The sequence below is a fragment of the Homarus americanus genome, unplaced genomic scaffold (assembly GCF_018991925.1).
Source record: "Homarus americanus isolate GMGI-L3 unplaced genomic scaffold, GMGI_Hamer_2.0 scaffold37032, whole genome shotgun sequence".
Classification (NCBI taxonomy): Eukaryota; Metazoa; Arthropoda; class Malacostraca; order Decapoda; family Nephropidae; genus Homarus; species Homarus americanus.
Genome location: NW_024731852.1, coordinates 4,278,244 through 4,300,795, shown reverse-complemented (window position 1 = coordinate 4,300,795; position 22,552 = coordinate 4,278,244). Strand labels below are relative to the sequence as shown.

The 22,552-nt window shown below is 42.4% G+C and overlaps 1 protein-coding gene across 1 annotated transcript in view; it reads right to left on the bottom strand.

The window, feature by feature from the left end:
- LOC121867858 (uncharacterized protein PF11_0213-like) overlaps positions 1 to 21,921 on the bottom strand; it is a 56,133-nt gene extending 34,212 nt beyond the window's left edge. The window contains exons 1-2 of the mRNA XM_042367983.1: positions 21,226 to 21,921; positions 20,942 to 21,067 (exon numbers count right to left, since the gene is read on the bottom strand). Coding sequence (XP_042223917.1) covers positions 20,942 to 21,067; positions 21,226 to 21,921 — 822 coding nt within the window. The remainder of the gene's footprint in view (positions 1 to 20,941; positions 21,068 to 21,225) is intronic.
- Positions 21,922 to 22,552: the final 631 nt, after the last annotated feature.

The window sequence follows — 22,552 nt, the reverse complement described above, 5'->3', positions numbered from 1 at the left end:
TACCTGTTGTCATGTGGGGAGTTAGGGATGGTAACTTCTCATTATAATATACTAACAGCTACTACTAAAACATCCCTTCAGTAAGAGAGTATGTTTTCTCGCCGCCATGTACTAAAACGGTAGTGATAATGATCGTCTGTCAGTGCGTCAGTCTCACAGTAGGGCAATCAGAACAACCCGGTGGAGGAACACAAAAAACACAGGTAGGTTGGACCACAAAAGCCAACTGGATAAGGACATAAAAGAACAACAGGTTAAGGCTACAACAGATTATTGGATGAAGTTCAGGAATTCGACGACACAGAATCAGGGCACACAACAACACGACTGATATACAGAGAAGCACAGCACTGGAAGGGGATATATCGACAGAAATTTTCCCTAGAATACAACAAAATTTAAGTTCTGAGAATATGTAAGACAAACACAGGGATGAGAAATATAAAACGATAGAAAGAGGACAAAAAATATGAGAAGTGGGGCACCGAGAACGAGAGAACTGAGAGACAGAAGAACTAAGACACCGAAGAATGAGAAGGTTGAGGCAAGCCAAGGGGGGCCACTCGACCAGACGGGAAGGACGGTGGGCGTGGAGACCGTGGGAGGGATGGAGGAAAGGATGGAGGGAGGGAGGGGCTTCAGGTGACCTAGTCCTTGGTCACTGACCCAGTGCGCCCATTCACCTTGGGTCAGGAAACCTACCTTTCACCTGCCGGGGGCTACATAGGTTGCACTACACACACACTTTTGGTTCACCTACATCCCTTGTCGTCTTGCTGGACCACAAGGGAGGGCTGTGTTCCGAGGGTCAGGGAGTGATGCTTCTATGTCTGCATTTTAGAACACCGCTAGCACGGGACATCAACACCGCTAGCACTGGACATTAACACCGCCAGCACGAGACATCAACACCGCTAGCACGAGACATCAACACCGCCAGCACGAGACATCAACACCGACAACACTAGACATCAACACCCACAACACTAGACATCAACACCGCCAACACTAGACATCAACACCGCCAACACTAGACATCAACACCGCTAGCACGAGACATCAACACCGACAACACTAGACATCAACACCGCCAACACTAGACATCAACACCGCTAGCACGCGAAATTAACACCGCCATCACTAGACATCAACACCGCTAGCACGAGACCTCAACACCATCTGATAATACTTCCAACCTCGCAACGATTAATTCACGGTTAAGTACGCTAGACGAACAAACGCCCGCCTTCTGCTTGTGAACATTAATAATACCAGACAATAACACAAATGCCACGACAAAGAACACTGTTATACTCGGCAGGATCTTCAGGAAATCTACCAAGAACTCACAGTGGGCGGAAGATGAATATTTTGGGATCCATAAACACACTATACAAGCGACTCCTTCAGACACAGACAGACAGGTTCCATAAAAAGTGTCATGCCAGCTTTAAACCTCTCGTATAACTCGATGTGTCTCCTCCGTATAGCAATTAGTAAAGAGATATAATCCTAATTGTATCTTTACTCTTTCTTTAATTAAACCACCAGCGTATTGAATTAAGTGGGAGATGGTAAGAAGCTCATAATAATCTAATCAGTTTTACTCACTTTATCAACAACTTTGCTAGCCAGTGGTATAAGTTAAATGAGAGGTTAATTTTGGTTAAGGTAATCTAAATCTGTATTAAAAGGTCTCTTGTTCCTGTACCTGCTGAAGTAGTGACCAGGTGACCATACGAGGTGTCTGTGACGAAGCTCAGTATTGCACTCAACTCTGTGACTGTTCCTTTTGATACATTACTGCAGTTTCTCGCGAGTGTTTCATCAACTCCTAACTTGCCAGAGACTGAGGTGATATGTTACAGTGTATACATCATGAACCACTGATAGAGGCCCATGCTGGTGGATCCTGGGCTTTCTTGAGGTACAATGGACCATCCTGAGGTACAATGGACCATCCAGAAGTATGTACTGTACATTGGACCATCCTGAGGTACAGCGGACCACCCTGAAGTACATTGGGAGGGAAGGTTATGACGAGAGAGCCTCAGTGCCAGCGGCCACGCCTTCCCCCTGCCAATTATAAACAACACAGCCTCGGGGACACCCACTGACGCAACTCTAATAGCTAAACAGGATCTGATCACCCTCCCCCCCTCCACCACATGGCCCCACACCTGACCCACATGTGACAAACCTCCAACACCTAGCCCTGATCTGGAGACGCCTTGGCCCCCACTTCCCCACACCTTCCCCTATTCCGGTGACAACTATCCCCGCTCTAGATGCCACCACCTTCCTATACCTAACTCAGACCTGACTATGCTCCCGTCTTCCGTCTAATATATTCCCTAGATCTGACACTACCACATACCCCTCATCCCACACCTGTAGACCCTGCCCCACCACCTACCCCTCATCCCACACCTGTAGACCCTGACACCACCACCTACTCCTCATCCCACACCTGTAGATCTGACACCACCACCTAACCACCTACCCCTCATCCCACACCTAATCCATATGTGACTAACCTGTACATCTGTTCCAAACCCGACGATCCATCATCTACACCTGACTAAACGGGGCAACCTTCACCTCTATTCCCTACGCACTAACCCCACCCCCCTTCTCTGGTCTAATCTCTGTCTTTCGCTCTCTCTCCATCTCCTACTATTTTTCCTTTCTGTCTCTTCTACATCTCTCTCTCAATCTCCTCCCCTCTTTCTACCTCTCCTCATTTCCCCCGGTCTTTCCATCTCCTTTATTTCCTTCTCTCTCCCCTCTCTCCTCCCCTCTCCCTCTCTCTAAACCTCTCTCTCCTCCCCTCTCTCTCTCTCTCTAAACCTCTCTCTCCCACCTGGCCCCAGATGCGTAAACTCGCCCCTCATACCTCTGTTACAACCCCCGGGCAGCTTTGGAGGAGGGTCAGGGAGCCCCAAGGTGTAGAGTACCATGAGACGTAGGTTCTGTACACCTTCTGTGAAAGCTTCAGTACGTGTTGTGTGTCCTACTTTATTCACTCCTGTAGTACTGTGGTCCATCAGAAGGCCAAAAGAGTATTGGTGTTTCAGTGGCAATATATTGTTGTCTGATTTATTAAAGTTCAAAATAGTATGATTTATTAAAAAATGTCAGAGTAAGATCCCTCAAAAGGTCAAAATATGATCCACCAAAAGGTCAAATTTAGTCAGATTTATCAAAAGGTCAAAATATGATCCACCAAAAGGTCAAATTTAGTCAGATTTATTAAAAGGTCAAAATATGATCCACCAAAAGGTCAAATTTAGTCAGATTTATTAAAAGGTCAAAATATGATCCACCAAAAGGTCAAATTTAGTCAGATTTATTAAAAGGTCAAATTTAGTCAGATTTATCAAAAGGTCAAAATATGATCCACCAAAAGGTCAAATTTAGTCAGATTTATCAAAAGGTCAAATTTAGTCAGATTTATTAAAAGGTCAAAATATGATCCACCAAAAGGTCAAATTTAGTCAGATTTATCAAAAGGTCAAAATATGATCCACCAAAAGGTCAAATTTAGTCAGATTTATTAAAAGGTCAAAATATGATCTACCAAAAGTTCAAATTTAGTCAGATTTATCAAAAGGTCAAACTATGATCCATCAAAAGGTCAAATTTAGTCATATTTATCAAAAGGTCAAACTATGATCCACCAAAAGGTCAAATTTGGTCACATTTATCAAAAGGTCAAACTATGATCCACCAAAAGGCAAATTTAGTCAGATTTATCAAAAGGTCAAACTATGATCCACCAAAAGGTCAAATTAGTTACATGTGCTAAAAGGTCAAAGCGTCATAATTTACCAAAATGTAAAAAAAAAAATGGTGGTTGTCTGGGGGTCAACCTTGTTCACCTTGGGAGTAAGTTATAGATATTGTAGAAGGTAGAGAGGGCCCGAGACAGTGTTGAGAGATGGTGACCTTTCCTGTACGTCCTGATCTTTCCCAAACGTTAGCTGAGTGACCCTGGCCTTCTCCCCCACCTGATGTATGACACCTCCTGCGTCTCTTGAGATTAACATTTAAACGCCTAAGACCTACACGAACCTAATCTAACCTAACCTAACCTAACCTAACCTAACCTAACCTAACTACACATAAATTGACCTAACCTAACCTAACCTAACCTAACCTAACTTAACGTAAACTAACCTAACCTCACATAAATTAACCTAACCTAACCTAATCTAACCTAACCTAATCTAACCTAACCTAAGCTAAACTAACCTAACCTAAGCTTAACTAACCTACCCTAAATTAACCTAATCTCATCTAAAGAAACCTAACTTCAGCTAAATTAACCTAACCAAATTTAAACTAACCAAAACTAAGCTAAATTAACCTAATCCAACTTAACTAAAGAAGATATATGCTAGATCAAGGACTCAACCGATATCCTTTTAAAATCCTTCAGAACTCACAACAGATATCATTTTAAAATCCTTCAGAACTCACAACAGATATCATTTTAAAATCCTTCAGAACTCACAACAGATATCCTTTTAAAATCCTTCAGAATTCACAACAGATATCCTTTTAAAATCCTTCAGGACTCACAACAGATATCATTTTAAAATCCTTCAGAACTCACAACAGATATCCTTTTAAAATCCTTAAGGACTCACAACAGATATCCTTTTAAAATCCTTCAGAATTCACAACAGATATCCTTTTAAAATCCTTCAGGACTCACAACAGATATCCTTTTAAAATCCTTCAGAACTCACAACAGATATCCTTTTATAATCCTTCAGGACTCACAACAGAGTCTAACACTAGATGGCTCTCAGTACATACAGCAACATACACAGCACCAACTCTCTCAGCCAGGCGACGTGAGTGAGGAGCGCCATTCTGCTAATTGATTCCTCTCAATAGAACAGAGGGCTGGGGAGGTCGTCAATAGAACAGAGGGCTGGGGAGGTCATCAATAGTACAGAGGGCTGGGAAGGTCGTCAATAGAAAGGTCACGGCAGGGTTAGCTCCAGAGGGATAATTATCAGATATGGCCAGTGATATGTGCGGTCTTGGGTATGAGAGTTTGTTGACCAAACTGGAGTGGTCCACTGAAGAATTGGCGAGGGCCAAGTTAGAAATTGAGAGGGCCACGTTGGAGAACCTGAAATTAAGGAAAGAGCTGGCGAAGTTAAAAGGAGAGGCTGGACGAGTAAAGCCAGTGTCTGACGAAAAATCAAACGAGTGGAAAGTCGTGAGTAGTGGGAGGACCAAGCTGGTGGTCAAGAAGCGCTCGAAGGATACGACAACAACGACAACAACAGTGGTACAGCGCAACCCCGTTCAGTCCTTGATGGGTGATTGAGACTTTGGTCAGGGTAAAGGCCATGGGACTAAAAGCAAGAATGGGGTCTGGATGGATGTCTTGTCTGGTATTGGAGTGTGACCCATTATCTGCTTGCTCCAGTGCAGGAGCAATGATATTGGCCAGTGTAGGAAACGAAGAACTTCTTGATGATTCAGAATAGCCATAGATCGTATTACCATAGGACCCAAGGAAGTTACCATCATATCAAGTGTCCTGCCTAGAAGGTTGTGATGAATGGTTGGCCAAGGCGGTTGGTGCTGACCGTCTTGACTGAATGTTGGTGTATCGATTCCATTCATTATGGGACAACTGTGGGAAGGACCTTTATGCTTGGGATGGGGTGCACCTGTCTAAGGATGGGTAACAACCCTGGCTGGGGCTCTAGAGGGCAGTTCAAAAAGGAATATCAGAAGTCTTTAAGCTGCTAAGAGAACATATAGGAGCACAGGGTGGAGGAGACTGCAGTGGGCGGGTAAACAAAGCGAAGATTGCAGGAAATAGTGTTGGGAATGATGACCAAAACTAAATTAGACAGGAGTTTAAACCTTCGCCTTGGTGGGGAAGGACTCAGAACCACGACTAAACTTCCACAAAATGTATACTATGCGAACGGTAGAAATATGAAAATAATGGATAATCTTAAGGCGCGAAATTGTATACAGCGAGAAAATCGATATAAATTACATTCACTGAAACATGGATCTAACCTAGATACCACGTGAATTACAATTCAAAATACCAAATTGGGTTACCAAACATTATACCAGTAAAACCCAGACAGAGGAAAGGAAGCGGAGTAGCAATCATATTTAGGATAATCTGAAGTGTAAATAAATAAGGAAATAAAAACTGAGAGGAATACAGAAACAATTTGGATAGATTAAAGTGACGGTCGGAAAAAATTAATCTACTGGGGGTAATATATAGACCCCAATCTTGATAAGCGTCAATGAAGCGACTTATCTAGGATAAGAAATCTTGGGGCTTCCATACTATAAAGTCTGTATGTTAGGCGACTTCTTATGGCAAATAGATTGGACTGTCATACAGGTAACTCAGAATCAGAGGATTTTCTCATGAGGCGATCCAAGACTGTTTCCTAAGTCAACATATAACCGAACCCACACGGGGTAATAATATACTGGTTGGTTAAGCGAACAGAAAACCTCATTAACAGTAATAAAGAGGTGAGAAACCGAACTTGCAAACAGCGATCACAAAGAATTGATTCAGTTAGATTTTCAGGAGACGAGCGTAAGGAAAAGTTGTTCACTAAAATTACTGAGATTTCAGAAGGGACAAACTTTGGAAGGCAGTTTAAAGAAGGCAACTGAGAGAGAAGTTGTCGGCAGCGTGAACCTGACAGATATTGCCGACCTGATAACGAGATCTGAGATTGCAGGGTTCCGATAATTTAAATAGTGAGTTACTTAATGCAAAAGGCAGAACCCATACCCATACCAAAAAAAGCTCAGATCAGACAACAATGTTATTTCTAAATGGATAAATAATTATTTAAAGAACATCATTGGCCAAAGGAAGGCTATGGGTAGAAGGATAAATGGGTAAGCGAAATTCCTCCGGACAATATAGGGTATTGGCGAGTAGAGTTAAAACCGAGATAAGAAAGCAAGAGAATAATAGAGGTAAGACAGCAAGGAGGCGAACAAACCCCAAAGATTCTACCAAATGTATCAAACTAAAACAAAGAAAAAGATTGGACCAATCTGGTCAGACTCCGGCGAGCTCACTGATACTTGTGGAGAAATGAGCAATAATTTGAATAAATATTTTTCAACAGTTTTCTGCAAAACCTAAACATGATGCCAGGCACCGACTCTATTCCAGAGATAGTAAAGAGAAAACAAATTAAATTGAGATAGTGGTATTTAGTAACGATGTTATTAAGCAAATGAACAAACTAAAGCCTAATAAAGTCACCTGGTCGATGAGATATTTGCCAGAGTAATAAAAGAATGTAAGGGAAAAGAGCTTAGTATGCCCTTAGCAGGATTGTTTAACATGTCCCTTGGCTGGAGTGTAGTGCAGAAATCCTGGAGGGATAGCAGATGTAATACCGATTTTTTCAAGAAGGAGATAGATGCTGTCCTCTAACTACTACTTAATCAGTCTAACATCAATAGTAGGCAAATTACTGGAAGCAATCATTTCAAACTCTATCCAAAATCACCTGGAGAAGCACAAATTGATCAGCCAGTTCCCAGCATGGCTTCTAAGCGGACGTTCTTGCCTAACTAATCTATTAACATTCTTTTCATCAGTTTTTCAAAATCAGTGAATGAGCACAATTATGATGTGGTATATCTCGACTTTAGCAAAACCTTCTGACAAGGTCCCCGAAAAGACTAATTAGAAAGGTAAATGGCGGCATCAAAGGTGACATCCTTAAATGGATTAGGGCGTGGTTACAGGACAGGAAACATGAGAGTGAGCGTGCAGCACTAGAATCCCATTGGAGCAACGTCACAAGTGGAGTTCCCCAAGGCTCCAGTGCTTGGACCATATTGTTTATTATATACATAAGCTTGACATAGATATCGGCATGAACGGCAACATAAGTAAAATTTGCTGATGACACTAAAATAGAGGCGTGTTATCAAATCTGACGAGGACTCGGCAAAACTACAGGGAAGATCTAAACAAATTTTTCGAATGGTCTGAAAATGGCAGATGAAATCAATGTCGACCAAATGTAAAAGTACTCAGTATAGGAGATGTAAACAGAAACCAGATACCAGATGAACAATGATGCCATAGAAATCCGACTGCAGAGAGATTTAGGAGTAATGATAAGTAAGACCTTAAGCCAAGTAAACAATGTGTTTTGCTCGTAACAAGGCTAATAAAAGTGCTTGGGTTCGCCTGAAAGGAGTGTTAGTTACAAGACTAAGCGAGGGTCATCCTAAACTGTATCTTGCTCTTGTGAGACCACACCTGGATTCATGATTCAGTTCACGGTCACCGTGTTACAGAATGGATGTAGAATCATGGAAAATTCAGAGGAGAATGAGAAGATAATCCAGGTGACATTAGGAACCTTGAGTATAGAGACGGGTTAAAGCATCTTAATTTTCCCTCGAGAGACTGATAGAGCGAGGGGCGACCTGATAAGTGTATAAGTGGAAGACAGGGCTAAACAAAGGGGACATTACAAAAAGGTACTCAAATTATCAACCAGGGCAGACTCGTAACAATGGTTTTAAATTAGACAAATTTAGATTTAGGCGTGAAATAGGTAAACACTGGTTTGGAAACAGAGTAGTGGATGAATGGAACAAGTTACAAATATCATCATTAACTCGAATACGCTGAATTGCTTCAAGCGTAGGTTGGATGCTCATATGAGCAATAGGGGTTGAGTGTAAGCAGGACGCAGTATAAGGCCCAATAGGCCCACTGCAGTTTCCTCCATTCTTATGTTCTTATGTAACAGAGGCTGGGAAGATCGTCAATAGAACAGAGGGCTGGGGAGGTCGTCAATAGAACAGAGGGCTGGAGGTCGTCAATAGAACAGAGGGCTGGGGAGGTCGTCAATAGCAGAGGGCTGGGGAGGTCGTCAATAGAACAGGGGGCTGGGGAGGTCGTCAATAGAACAGAGGGCTGAGGAGGTCGTCAATAGAACAGAGGGCTGGGGAGGTCATCAAGAGAACAGAGGGCTGGGGAGGTCGTCAATAGAACAGAGGGCTGGGGAGGTCATCAATGAACAGAGGGCTGGGGAGGTCGTCAATAGACAGAGGGCTGGGGAGGTCGTCAATAGAACAGAGGGCTGGGAAGGTCGTCAATAGAACAGGGGCTGGAGGTCGTCAATAGAACAGAGGGCTGGGGAGGTCATCAATAGAACAGAGGGCTGGGGGAGGTCATCAATAGAACAGAGGGGCTGGAGAGTCGTCAATAGAACAGAGGCTGGGAGGTCGTCAATAGAACAGAGGGCTGGGGAGGTCGTCAATAGAACAGAGGGCTGGGGAGGTCGTCAATAGAACAGAGGGCTGGGAGGTCATCAATAAAACAGAGGGCTGGGGAGGTCGTCAATAGAACAGAGGGCTGGGGAGGAGGTCGTCAATACAGAAGAGAGGGCTGGGGAGGTCGTCAATAGAAACAGAGGGCTGGGGAGGTCGTCAATAGAACAGAGGGCTGGGGAGGTCGTCAGTAGAACAGAGGGGCTGGGGAGGTCGTCAATAGAACAGAGGGCTGGGGTGGTCATCAACAGAACAGAGGGCTAGGGGTCGTCAATAGAACAGAGGGCTGGGAGGTCGTCAATAGAACAGAGGGCTGGGGAGGTCATCAACAGAACAGAGGGCTCGGGGGGTCATCAACAGAACAGAGGGCTGGGGAGGTCATCAACAGAACAGAGGGCTGGGGAGGTCGTCAATAGAACAGAGGGCTGGGGAGGTCATCAATAGACAGAGGGCTGGGAAGGTCGTCAATAGAACAGAGGGCTGGGGAGGTCGTCAACAGAACAGAGGGCTGGGAGGTCGTCAATAGAACAGAGGGCTCGGGAGGTCGTCAATAGACAAGAGGGCTGGGAGGTCGTCAATGAGAACAGAGGGCTGGGGAGGTCGTCAATAGAACAGAGGGCTGGGGAGGGTCGTCAATAGAACAGAGGGCTGGGGAGGTCATCAACAGAACAGAGGGCGGGGAGGTCGTCAATAGAACAGAGGGCTGGGAGGTCGTCAATAGAACAGAGGGCTGGGGAGGTCGTCAATAGAACAGAGGGCTGGGGAGGTCGTCAATAGAACAGATGGCTGGGGAGGTCGTCACAGAACAGAGGCTGGGGAGGTCGTCAATAGAACAGAGGGCTGGGGAGGTCGTCAATAGAACAGAGGGCTGGGGAGGTCACAAAGAACAGAGGGCTGGGGAGGTCATCAAAGAACAGAGAGGCTGGGGAGGTCGTCAAAGGAACAGAGGGCTGGGGAGGTCGTCAACAGAACAGAGGGCTGGGGAGGTCGTCACAGAACAGAGGGGCTGGGGAGGTCGTCAATAGAACAGAGGGCTGGGGAGGTCGTCAATAGAACAGAGGGCTGGGGATGTCCAATAGAACAGAGGGCTGGGGAGGTCGTCAAAGAACAGAGGGCTGGGGAGGTCGTCACAGAACAGAGGGCTGGGGAGGTCATCAACAGAACAGAGGGCTGGGGAGGTCGTCAGAACAGAGGGCTGGGGAGGTCGTCAATAGAACAGAGGGCTGGGGGAGGTCGTCAATAGAACAGAGGGCTGGGGAGGCTGTCACAGAACAGAGGGCTGGGGAGGTCGTCACAGAACAGAGGGCTGGGGAGGTCGTCAATAGAACAGAGGGCTGGGGAGGTCGTCAAAGAACAGAGGGCTGGGAGGTCGCCAAGAACAGAGGGCTGGGGAGGCTGCCCTCTTTATTCCCAATAATTAAAACTGTCGCGCAAACTGAGTACGTGGGCGAGATGGAACGAATGTAAGGTGAGAGAGAGAGAGAGAGAGGAGAGAGAGAGACGAGAATAAGAATAATAATACTAATAATAATAATGATGATGATGATGATGATGTATAATAATAATACAGGGCTGTATTCTGTATTAAAGAATAAAAAATACAATAATGAAAATAATAAAAGAATAAAATAAGAATATCAATACGATTTTACACGCAGACGCGCGCACACACTCATTCAAGCCACTGGTCCTGGTTGAACAAGCATAGGTGTGTGTGTGTGTGTGTGTGTGTGTGTGTGTGTGTGTGTGTGTGTGTGTGTGGAGGGAAACACGTGAAGATATGTGTGGGAGGGGGGGGGTGTTCAGGAGATGGAGATGGTGTAGCTGGGGGGAGGGGCCATCAAGCTCAGTGAATTACGTTGAAAAGGAGTTGAGGAAGATGGGAGGAGTGGAGGGGTAGGTGTTGATGGGGAGGGAAGATGGGCTGGGGAATGGGGTGCAAGGAATGAGGGCTTACCACGGTAAATCCCCACTCAGCGCTGTGGTGTCTGGCAGGGTGGCGGTGACCCAGGGGAGGTTGGAACAAAAAAATTAATGCATTGCTTTACTCTCGCAGTTAGTTATTGAGTAGTACCAGACACCATCTGAGGATTCTAACTCAATTCTTGGTTTATTTCTTAACTACGAGAAGATAATGAATCAAGATGGTTACATTACTAAGTGTAAATGATATGTTAAGTAATTTTAAACATATTTCTATCTGTATTTAGGTAAAGGCTCCTACAGTTATTCGGTTAATATGAAGGAATGACTTTACCTGTACAGAACTATAACAGCAGTAAGTCAGTAAAGGGCAAACATCAGGTATAAAATGGAGTAAAATATATGGAAAAGCGTAAACAAAGTCTATAGGTAGTGTTAGGTGGTAGAGCCGTGTGGCGTGTGGTCAAGGTGATATGTCTACTCCCGCCCGAGGCCAAGGACACCTTCCCTTCACCAGCACCACCTTATACCTGTGCTGTTCCGCCCACCTGTCGCCCCAATCCCCGTCACGCTATGGTTTATTCACCTGCCATAACACATTCATCACATGACCTAATTTACAGTTACCTGCTGTAGGTAGAGGGTGATAATGATGAGCACCTGCAGTGGCTCTCTCGACGCCAAATGATCCCCACTCAGGGCGTCCCAAGTGAGCCTCCACCAGGATGTGTATCTACGGGAAGGTTTCCATATTAATCCTCTACATATGTACACACACACACACACTTTATATTATATAGTATGGTGGGGTGGTATAACCTGTTCTGTAAGTACAACTTGATTGTGAATGAGAGAGAGAGAGAGAGAGAGAGAGAGAGAGAGGTCATGACTTGACTGGTAGAAGTAACGTGAGACTATTGTACGAGGATCTGCATATTCAGCACGGCAGTCAGTGATGCCTGTGTACTGTATGTGACTCACAACTGTGGTGGGTCAGCCATTCATTACTACGAACAGTGGAGAAAATGTTTACCCGCGTTAGTCAGCTTCATGGATGCCTTTCCTGAGTAAGTGAGAGAGTGAGTTACTGACACGGATTTTTTTTTTCCGTTGAGGCTTTGACCCGCTCACATCACGGGCTCCACACTGCACCTCCAGGCCATGTTACAAACTAAGCTTATGTCTAATTCTTTGTCATCCTCGTTATCATCATCCATGTGCCTGGCAATTAACAACTCTCTTCCTTGATGCTAGGTCAACCCGGGGTCTTTTAAGGCAAGTCTAGGTCATCTTCCTTACTCCATGATACCGAGTCATCTTTTACCAGTACTTCATCCCGAAAAAGGGCAAGACTTGGCCTCATTCCGTCCATCGTGTGGTGTCGCTGGAGTGCATGGAGAGGAGAATGAGTTCATCATGTACAAGTTAACACACAGAAGCTGGTCATAACTACACCATCTGGCAGCCTTGTTTGTTAGTTTTTTTGTATTCTTTTTTATTCTCTCTTTTACTCGCACAGTTTTGCACATCATTCTGCAGGAGACGTTGAACCTTCTCAGTCAGGCGCCAGTGTAATAAACCTTTCACACTCCCTCCACCTCTGTAGCTACCAGCACTTCATGGTGTTATTGTAAGCCTTCTACCTCTTTTTTAGCTGACAGGAACCTTCACTCTCTAGTTTGTTTGAAATTTATCTCAAAACTTCTAGTAGCTCGGTCTTACAGCAGTCCAATAAGGTGTTTACATCTGGTCCTCCACGCCTCAGTATTCGGATCATGAATACCACAAGAAGGAAAACATTGGATATTATACGGTAATGTTACTATCTCACACTGTCTTGTAGTAATACTCAGGATCTTCGCTTGATGGATCTAAAAGTGACAGCAGATGTACGAGGTGTACATAATGACGGTGGTGGTGGTGGGGGGGGGTTGCAGCCTCTAAACATGGAGACAGTACAGGTGTAAGGCACCACCCTCACCTTGGCCCGACCACAACAATGTAGTTTTGTTTCATTGCTATCTCATTCCCTAACTAGTTTGTGTCTAAGAAATACTTCTGCCTTTCTGACTGTGTGTCTACGCCTGTGTACACACATACACAAACATGTGTATTTACCTATGAACTAAGGAGGTCAGTTAGGGGAAGCAGCATCACACTTTCAGTGTTGACACTGGCCAGGACATCAACACCTTCACTGTTAGTGCAGTTTTTTCTCTCTTCATTGTTGTCATTGTATAAAAAGTGGTCCTCGTGTATCTGGTTTTTGTTGTATTTTTTATGGTGATACACTGGTGGGCACAATTGCATTATCATAAAAAGACAACAAAAACCACACACACGCACCACTTTTTATACAATAACAACAATAGAGAAAACTGCACTAACAGTGAAGGTGCTGATGTGATACAGAATTTCTGGTTGTTGAATTTGTATTAAATTATTAATTAGTAACCTCAGCCTAAACATCAATGTTATAAAGCTGCAGTATGGACCAAATTTTAAGCCGATGTGCGAAGTGTTTCTCAGGTTACGTGCCTCACACGGGTGGACGGGCAGGGTAAGACTAAGCGATTCCTCTCTGAAAATGGCGATGCATAACATGTAACCTAGTGACGCCACAGCCCTCAGGCACCTCTGGCGAGACGGACTTACTCAGTGGACCGTAACCATCCTGATGAATGTGTGTACATCACCCACCCATATACTGTACTGACCACACACACACACACACACACACACACACACACACACACACACACACACACACACACACGGGAGATCAAAAGTAAGACTGCAGCAGCCTCACTATCGTTAACTTTTTAGATACATAACCAGTAAAGAAGAAGTATAAAAAAAATGGTACTTTCTAGCGCGGTGGCTGGGATGAGCGGGGTAGGGTGATCATGCAAGCCGGGGACGTCTGCTGACCTACTCATTGCTGCCGCTCCCCCTCACCCCTGCTGACCCCAGCAAGCAGGTGGGCAGGTCAGGGAGACAGAAGGGAGGGGCTGCCGGGGGTTGTGGCTGCCCTAGGGCTGTGTGTGGGAGCCTGTAACAGGTCTGACAGGCTGCAAGTTGTGACGTGGCATGTATTGTTGGGGTAAAAAAAACATAAAAGCTATATTTCTTGTCCACTTACAATGTTTGCCTTTAATTCACGGCGTTTACCTTGAGTTTGTCTTCACACAGAACGAATAAATTTCAGCTCCAGGTCTGTTCTCGTCTACCATCTACGACGTGCTTACCAAACTATTCTGGTGTTTCATTGATTCATACATGAAAGAGCAGGCATAGGTACAAGTACAGGTACATATACGAATAAAGGTACAGCTAAGCGTACAGCCACAAGTACAGGAACAAGTAAGAGTATCGGCTACAGGTACAGATATAAGTAAGGTTTAATACAGAAATAGGTATTGATTAAATTATGTATAAGAGTACAGGCACAAGTACAGGTAGAGTGTACATAGAGGTGCAGAATACAAGTACATGTATACCAGGTAAGTTACAAGTACAAGTACGTGGGCAAGTACACAAACATACAAGCACATGCAAATTATTATGCCAACAGTTCAACTCGACAGTACGTAAACACTACCAAGGACTAAGGTTGGGTAAGGTTAGGTTTGGTAAGCATAATGATGACTTTGTTGGTCTAACCTTGGTCGAATCGACTTATTTTTTACCAATGTATATATCCCTGCTCTATGTACACGCTGAATCAATGTAAATTTGTGTGTAAATCTACCTATCTATCTATCTATCTATCTATCCATGTCTGTATCTACCTGCCTCCCTCTCTCTCTCTATATCTTCTTGGGTTAGTATCGTCACACGTTACGGTTCACTCCATCTGCGCCCTTATCAACCTCGTGGGTACTGACTGACACTCTCGACTCATGAACAGAAATAAACCAAGCGTCGGGCTCAGGTGTGTAGTAACCTAAGATTAACAGAACCAAGTCGTTAGTAAGTCTCATCTCGTTACCTCCTAACCCTGAGCCTCGCTAAGCTCGTCAAGAGGTGGTGTTCGCTTAACGATGGATTGTTGCTTTTATTATGTTGTATGCTTTGGCTTCCGTCTTCTGGCAGCTAAAGGTTTATTTCTCCCTTTACATCCAGCTCTTTTTCTTTTCGTTTCATGTTTTTCTAGTATATTTGTTTTTTGTTTAATTTAACTTCTTTAAACAGCTATCAGTCATATTCTCATTCATCAAACCATATCCTGCTCGTCGGACAAAACTAAGTAACCTGGTCTGATGGGTTTTTGTACAATGACAAATCATTATCCGGTGAGACCGTCTTCAGTTGGCGGCGTGTACCCACCTCCCGCTACCGCCACGCACTACTAACATTACAATTAATGATTTCTTAACGACTGTCTAATGGTACTGACCTCTGACCTTCACTACATCATACGCCAGGAGTCAAGGTTCAGTCCTGTCCACCAATGGAAATGACAGCTTCACAGTCTAATTAATGCAGAACCGTTAAAATGCAGGGCTGTAATACTCGTATATCCGATTGGCCTGTTACAGTAATATAGTCTTCAATATAGTTCTGTACCTGTAACAAAACTTGCTGTACGTTGGACAGAATATGATCTCATGGGTAAGACCACTGGCATCCACTACTGTAATTCAACACATAACAGGTCACTGATTTGAGTCGGATCAATAACAGTGAGCTGTAAGTCACATGGTTATTGCATTAATATCAGTGTGGTGTAACTCTCATAAGGATACGTCAGTGGCTTACTATAGCCTGTGGTTCGCCTCTGGTACAGTAGTCTGTCTCAGTGATGGTGTGAGCCGCGTCAGTACTCCGCCCATGTGACTACCCGCCTCGGTACAGCCACAAGTGAGGCCTGGGTCATGATGTTCTACTGTTCTGTAATAATGACGCTCATGGGTATATAGTTAAGGAAAAATCTGCCCTAGTTTAAGAGATAGCGGAAATTGGGGTTGGCCAGTACAATGTTTAAAGCTTAAACAGCTCACTGCATTGGTGTAAGAACTTTAAACAGGAAGTTATATAAATTAAATACTCACCGAAAAAGTTAACTACACCAATTAAATAATTTCTTTTCAGTAAGACTCCACATTACAGGAACCATTTGTGCTTGTACAACATTGCACAAAACGCCGTAGTGCATGCAACAGTTCTTTGCTTTTACAACTCAAAATTTTCATTATATTACTGTAAGAACTTTAACACGACATCACGCACCAGGAGGATGTTCCCTTCCTTCACTTTGTTCTCTGGGCCACGACCTAACCAAGCGGCTGTCAACTGAAGCAACGAGCCTGAACTTAGCCCCCCACACCAGGAGGTCAGGTCAGGGTCAGCACGTGTTGGCGGTGAGACATATTATCCTAAATCTTTTAATGGAGGTTTGAGCAATAAAAAAAAATAATGTTGCTATAATTTTTACAATCTACCATATTATAAGTCTTTGAAGTATGCTGGACTTATATGCCTGATATATAATACTGTAAAGGTTTTATCTACCAGTTATATATATTTAAGCAGAAATATACCTTTAAAAGTACTGTATAAATAGCACGAATTATATCAAACTATTAGTCTCTATATGTAGTCTGGACTTATAGAATAACATATCAATAATGCTCCACATACACCACTTATACTGTACAGTACCCAAATATCAAGTATAAAATTACAACCACTTAAACCATGAATGAATCCACACAACTACACTGCATTAATAACGTTATATTGTATCTATACCAAACAGGTTTTTTATTGACCCTTCAGTAGTTAACGTTGACCTTCAGTACTGTCGATCTGTAATCCCATCTGTAACCAGCGTAAGTTCCTCCGCGGGCTGTGAGAGGTCAAGATAGGGTCACGACTTGTAAGAGGGAAGACACTTTACGTTCTTGTTTGATAAGATGACTGAGCTTATTCTCCCTCGGGATATATAAGATAGTGTATATAACTGACCGTGTAGTTATGTATGAGAGATTGATAGTTAAGGTAATCATATAACGTTGGTATTTACTGTAGTTTAATTTACTATTACTAATGATTCTTATATAGAGGTTGAAGATATAGTAATGACATATATAAGACGAATGGTGTTATATATAGTTTCTTATTATTAATACCTGAATGATATATGTTCAGGTGAGTTCATCTTGTGGGTGATATACGGCATACAGTATTATGGTGTGTTGGTCACTTAATATACTGTACAACAAAACCAAATAGAATTATAAGAATTTGTGTTTATTGTATATCTCATTCCCAACACCTGAATATAACACACACACACACACACACACACACACACACACACAGACACACACACACACACACACACACACACACACACACGCAGACACACACACACACACACACACACACACACACACACACACACACACACACACACACACGCAGACACACAGACACACACGCAGACACACAGACACACACACACACACACACACACACCAAAAACCACAAAAAGGCAACGAGAAATTATTCACAACCTGCGTTAACGCTGGTGGGTAAAGGAATCTCACTAAATCAATCAAAATAGACACTCAGGATTGGCATTCATAAAGCTACCCGACGCAACAAAAAAAATAAAAAAATAAATAAATAAAATATCACATACCTGCAAAACTAAAAGTCCAAATTATAATAAATAAAAAATCGAAAAATCAAACACACAATTTCTTAATTTTTGGCCCAGTAATTTGGGAGGTTCTTGTTATCTTTGTCGTGGAGGAAAGTTCTTTTTTTTTCCCTCCTGTGATCGGGCAGAGGTTATCTCCCTACCTGAGGAAGTTTTATGAGCGTAATGAGTGAGGTGTTATCTTCATTATGGTGTGAGGAGGGGTGTGAGGAGGGGTGTGAGGAGGGGAGTGTGTCATCCTCCTGCACTACCACTTAACCCCCCCCCTCTCTTGCCTCACCCCACGTTCCCTCTCCTGCCTCACCCCTTAGTCAGGCATTTTTATGATGGGAAAAAGTATCCCAATATCGCAACCTAACCAAACCTAACCAAACACACACAACCAACCCCAACATAACAGTAACGTAAACCTAACCTTAACCTTGCCTTAAGTGAAGCTAACGTTACCTTATCAAGAATACCTGGAGTTAAAAAAAAATATATAAAAAAACCGGCACTTCAAAAGCAATGTAACCTAACCTGACCTAACGTCATTCACGTTGCAACACTACAATATTTTTTCACACGATACAATTTGTGGTTACGTAAAAAAAAGAAAAGAAAGGCCGCCAATCCTCATCTGGAGTCACACAGGTCATCATCATCAGCATCATCACCACCAGCGTTGTGTCGTGTCGTGTGATGGGTATGTGTGGCCGCAGGTGTTCAGACTTTCTCAGGGTGACCAAGTGACCGCACGTGTCCCAGCCAAGCTTACGACTTCTCAGGGCCGGATTCATAGGTGGGCAAAGTGGGCAGCTGCCCAGGGGCCTCCACAATCTGGGGGCCTCCACATGTGCGGTAGTAGCTATATCAGGGCTAGTCGACTTGAAACCACATGAATGACTCCAGTCATGTCTCACTTTTGTGTGTGTGTGTTGGGAATTTGTACACTATCAATAAATATACAGTTAATTAAAAATTTCTCAATGTTCTAATTTCCTCAATATAACTGCATATGGCTTCAAAATTCTCCAAAGAAGTGTTCAAATTTCAAAACTTTCCTGGGGGCTTACAGCGCCCCCCGGAACTCCCATAAGGTTTAGGCTCGCTTCACTCACCACCCCACCCTCTTGGGTTATAATGAGGGGGGGGGGGTCTCCACAAAGAGGCTGCCCATGGGCCTCCACAGGTCTAAATCCGGCACTGCGACTTCTTGCGGAAAATTCTCAAGCTTTCTCTTAGATAATACCCAGCGCTGCCGCCACCCTCACGGACTCACGCACACCCAGGCCACCACACACCATACACACGGCTCTTCCGTTCATAGTTTGTGATATAATAATAATAATAATAATAATAATAATAATAATAATAATAATAATAATAATAATAATAAATAATAATAATAATAATAATAATAATAATAATAATAATAATAAGTAATAGTAATAGTAATAATAATTAATAATAATAATAATTATAATTATATAATAGTAAATAATAATAACATAATTGCAGTTAATAAGTCATCAGTAACACGTGACTTTTATGGAATTAGCCCACCCGGGCAGAGGTCACACGGACCCACATCAGGGCCTGGGGCGAAATAATAATAATAATAATAATAATAATAATAATAATAATAATAACAACAACAATAATAATAATAATAATAATAATAATAATAATAATAATAATAATAATAATAATAATAATAAAGAACCATAAGGAAAAAAGATCAATAGTGAGAAACGATATATGTATGTTGTGTTGTCAAAGTAAGAGAAACAATTGAGACCCTGCAATTGTGTGTAAATGAGGTAGAAAGTCAGATCAGCAACCTGAGACTTGGTCACAATTTTTGTGACAGCAGGGTTTACTGTACAACCCATGTTGTACTGCTCCCCCATTATACTTATGTTTTTCAATTCCACTGTAATGTATTTATATATATATATATATATATATATATATATATATATATATATATATATATATATATATATATATATACTAAAAAATAATTAAATGAAATAAATAAATATTCGTGATAACCGTGGCAACATTGTGAAATGTTCTTATTACCACCACGCTATTGTACTATTCCAGATGATACTAACTGTTATATAATACTTCCTTAAGATAAATGTATAGTATATATCAGGTGCTCTGTTTCTGTATTTTTCTGGCTAAATAAACTGTTTCAATTCAAATTCAATTCAATTCATTATGCTTCCAATATCTTCCCAGGCGGTAGTTCCTCCCTGTTTGGTTAGTGTGTCGGGCTCTGAGTATGATGGGGAGGGAGAGAGAGAAAGAGAGAGAGAGAGAGAGAGAGAGAGAGAGAGAGAGAGAGAGAGAATAGGGGGCATGAAAAGAGAGAGAATAAGAAAAAATGAAACATGAAAAACAATAATAAAACAGAACTAACACACCGTTATTCTGAGGAAATGTTTGACCACAGTGGCGGTCAGGTGAGTGAGACCTAAGCCCCAGAGGAAACTTGTTGAGGTGACCAAAGAATCCAAGTCGGTCCTTGTACTGGGTGGGTGGATGAGTGTATGACCGACTGTTAAGAATAAAAATACAAACCCGTCACCACCTTGGATTACATGTCGTCAAAACCTAACCCAACCTCAGAAACCTAACCTAACCTAACCTAAAAAGAAACCCACAGAAATGCTTGTGTCTGGAGAAGGTCAAGTAACACCGTGAAACAAGTGGAAATCCGGCAAAAAACTCCATCTGTCATGGCTTTGACCGGGAGGTGGAGGTGGAATCCATTACATGAACAATTACAAACAATAATGTTATTCCTCCTGCTCCAAATAACACGAAAAAAATACGAACTAAAATTAAATATAAAAACCACAAAGGTAATAACACACTTTTACATTTCAAGATTTTTAAGTGAGCCGTATCACTGTCATGGTCTTCGCTACACATATTGGTTCACGGTCCTACGAGGTCTTGAAGATACGGAACAAATACACCGATTCTAAGTGATGATGAAACGAATACCGATATTATAATAGTGACTTTGGTCGGGTTATCAATCTTTATATCTTTGGTCGGGTTATCAATCTTTTTATCTTTGGTCGGGTTATCAATCTTTATATCTTTGGTCGGGTTATCAATCTTTATATCTCTGGTCGGGTTATCAATCTTTATATTTTACATTTCAAGATTTTTAAGTGAGCCGTATCACTGTCATGGTCTTCGCTACACATATTGGTTCACGGTCCTACGAGGTCTTGAAGATACGGAACAAATACACCGATTCTAAGTGATGATGAAACGAATACCGATATTATAATAGTGACTTTGGTCGGGTTATCAATCTTTATATCTTTGGTCGGGTTATCAATCTTTTTATCTTTGGTCGGGTTATCAATCTTTATATCTTTGGTCGGGTTATCAATCTTTATATCTCTGGTCGGGTTATCAATCTTTATATCTTTGGTCGGGTTATCAATCTTTATATCTTTGGTCGGGTTATCAATCTTTTTATCTCTGGTCGGGTTATCAATCTTTATATCTTTGGTCGGGTTATCAATTTTTATATCTTTGGTCGGGTTATCAATCTTTATATCTTTGGTCGGGTTATCAATCTTTTTATCTTTGGTCGGGTTATCAGTCTTTTTATCTTTGGTCGGGTTATCAATCTTTTTATCTTTGGTCGGGTTATCAATCTTTTTATCTTTGGTCGGGTTATCAATCTTTATATCTTTGGTCGGGTTATCAATCTTTATATCTTTGGTCGAGTTATCAATCTTTATATCTTTGGTCGGGTTATCAATCTTTATATCTCTGGTCGGGTTATCAATCTTTTTATCTTTGATCGGGTTATCAATCTTTATATCTTTGGTCGGGTTATCAATCTTTATATCTTTGGTCGGGTTATCAATCTTTATATCTTTGGTCGGGTTATCAATCTTTATATCTTTGGTCGGGTTATCAATCTTTATATCTTTGGTCGGGTTATCAATCTTTATATCTTTGGTCGGGTTATCAATCATTAGATTAACAACCAAATTAAAATTGTGTTTTAGAAATAATATAAACAGATCAAGACGTTAGTAGAGTCCATTACTGATACAGGGGCAAATTCATCACGAAAATCTGGACTTTGACGGAAGATTTCAATATATTTAAATGCATGTGTCAATTGTTCAGGATCTTGGAACTACGGGTCGTGCGCGTCTGTAGTCGCAGTAACAGCCATCGTGGAGGTAGAGGGAGCCATAGAACCTCGAGATACAGCCAGAGATTGTCAGGAACGTGAGGTATTTACCACCCATAAAAGTAACCCATAGATAAAGGGGGTTCTGTGGTATAGAGGGAGGTATGAGAGGGAGTGGGCGTGGCAGGGAGAGAGTGAGAGAGGGAAGGAGCTGCATTCTTCCCCCCCTCTACAGCAGACAAAGGCTATAGCACCTTATTCATAGCTGGGATGGAAGAGGGAGATAACGAAGAGGTAAAAATGGGATTATGCCCAAAAAGGAGTGGTGTGTGTGTGTATGTGTGTGTGTGTGTGTCAAGGTACTGGACAAGACACATAATTACTCCAACACGTTACTTAACTGCATTCTTTAGTCACATAAACAAGTTACCTTCAAAGCAGTCTTACCAATTATCGTCGTGTTTGTC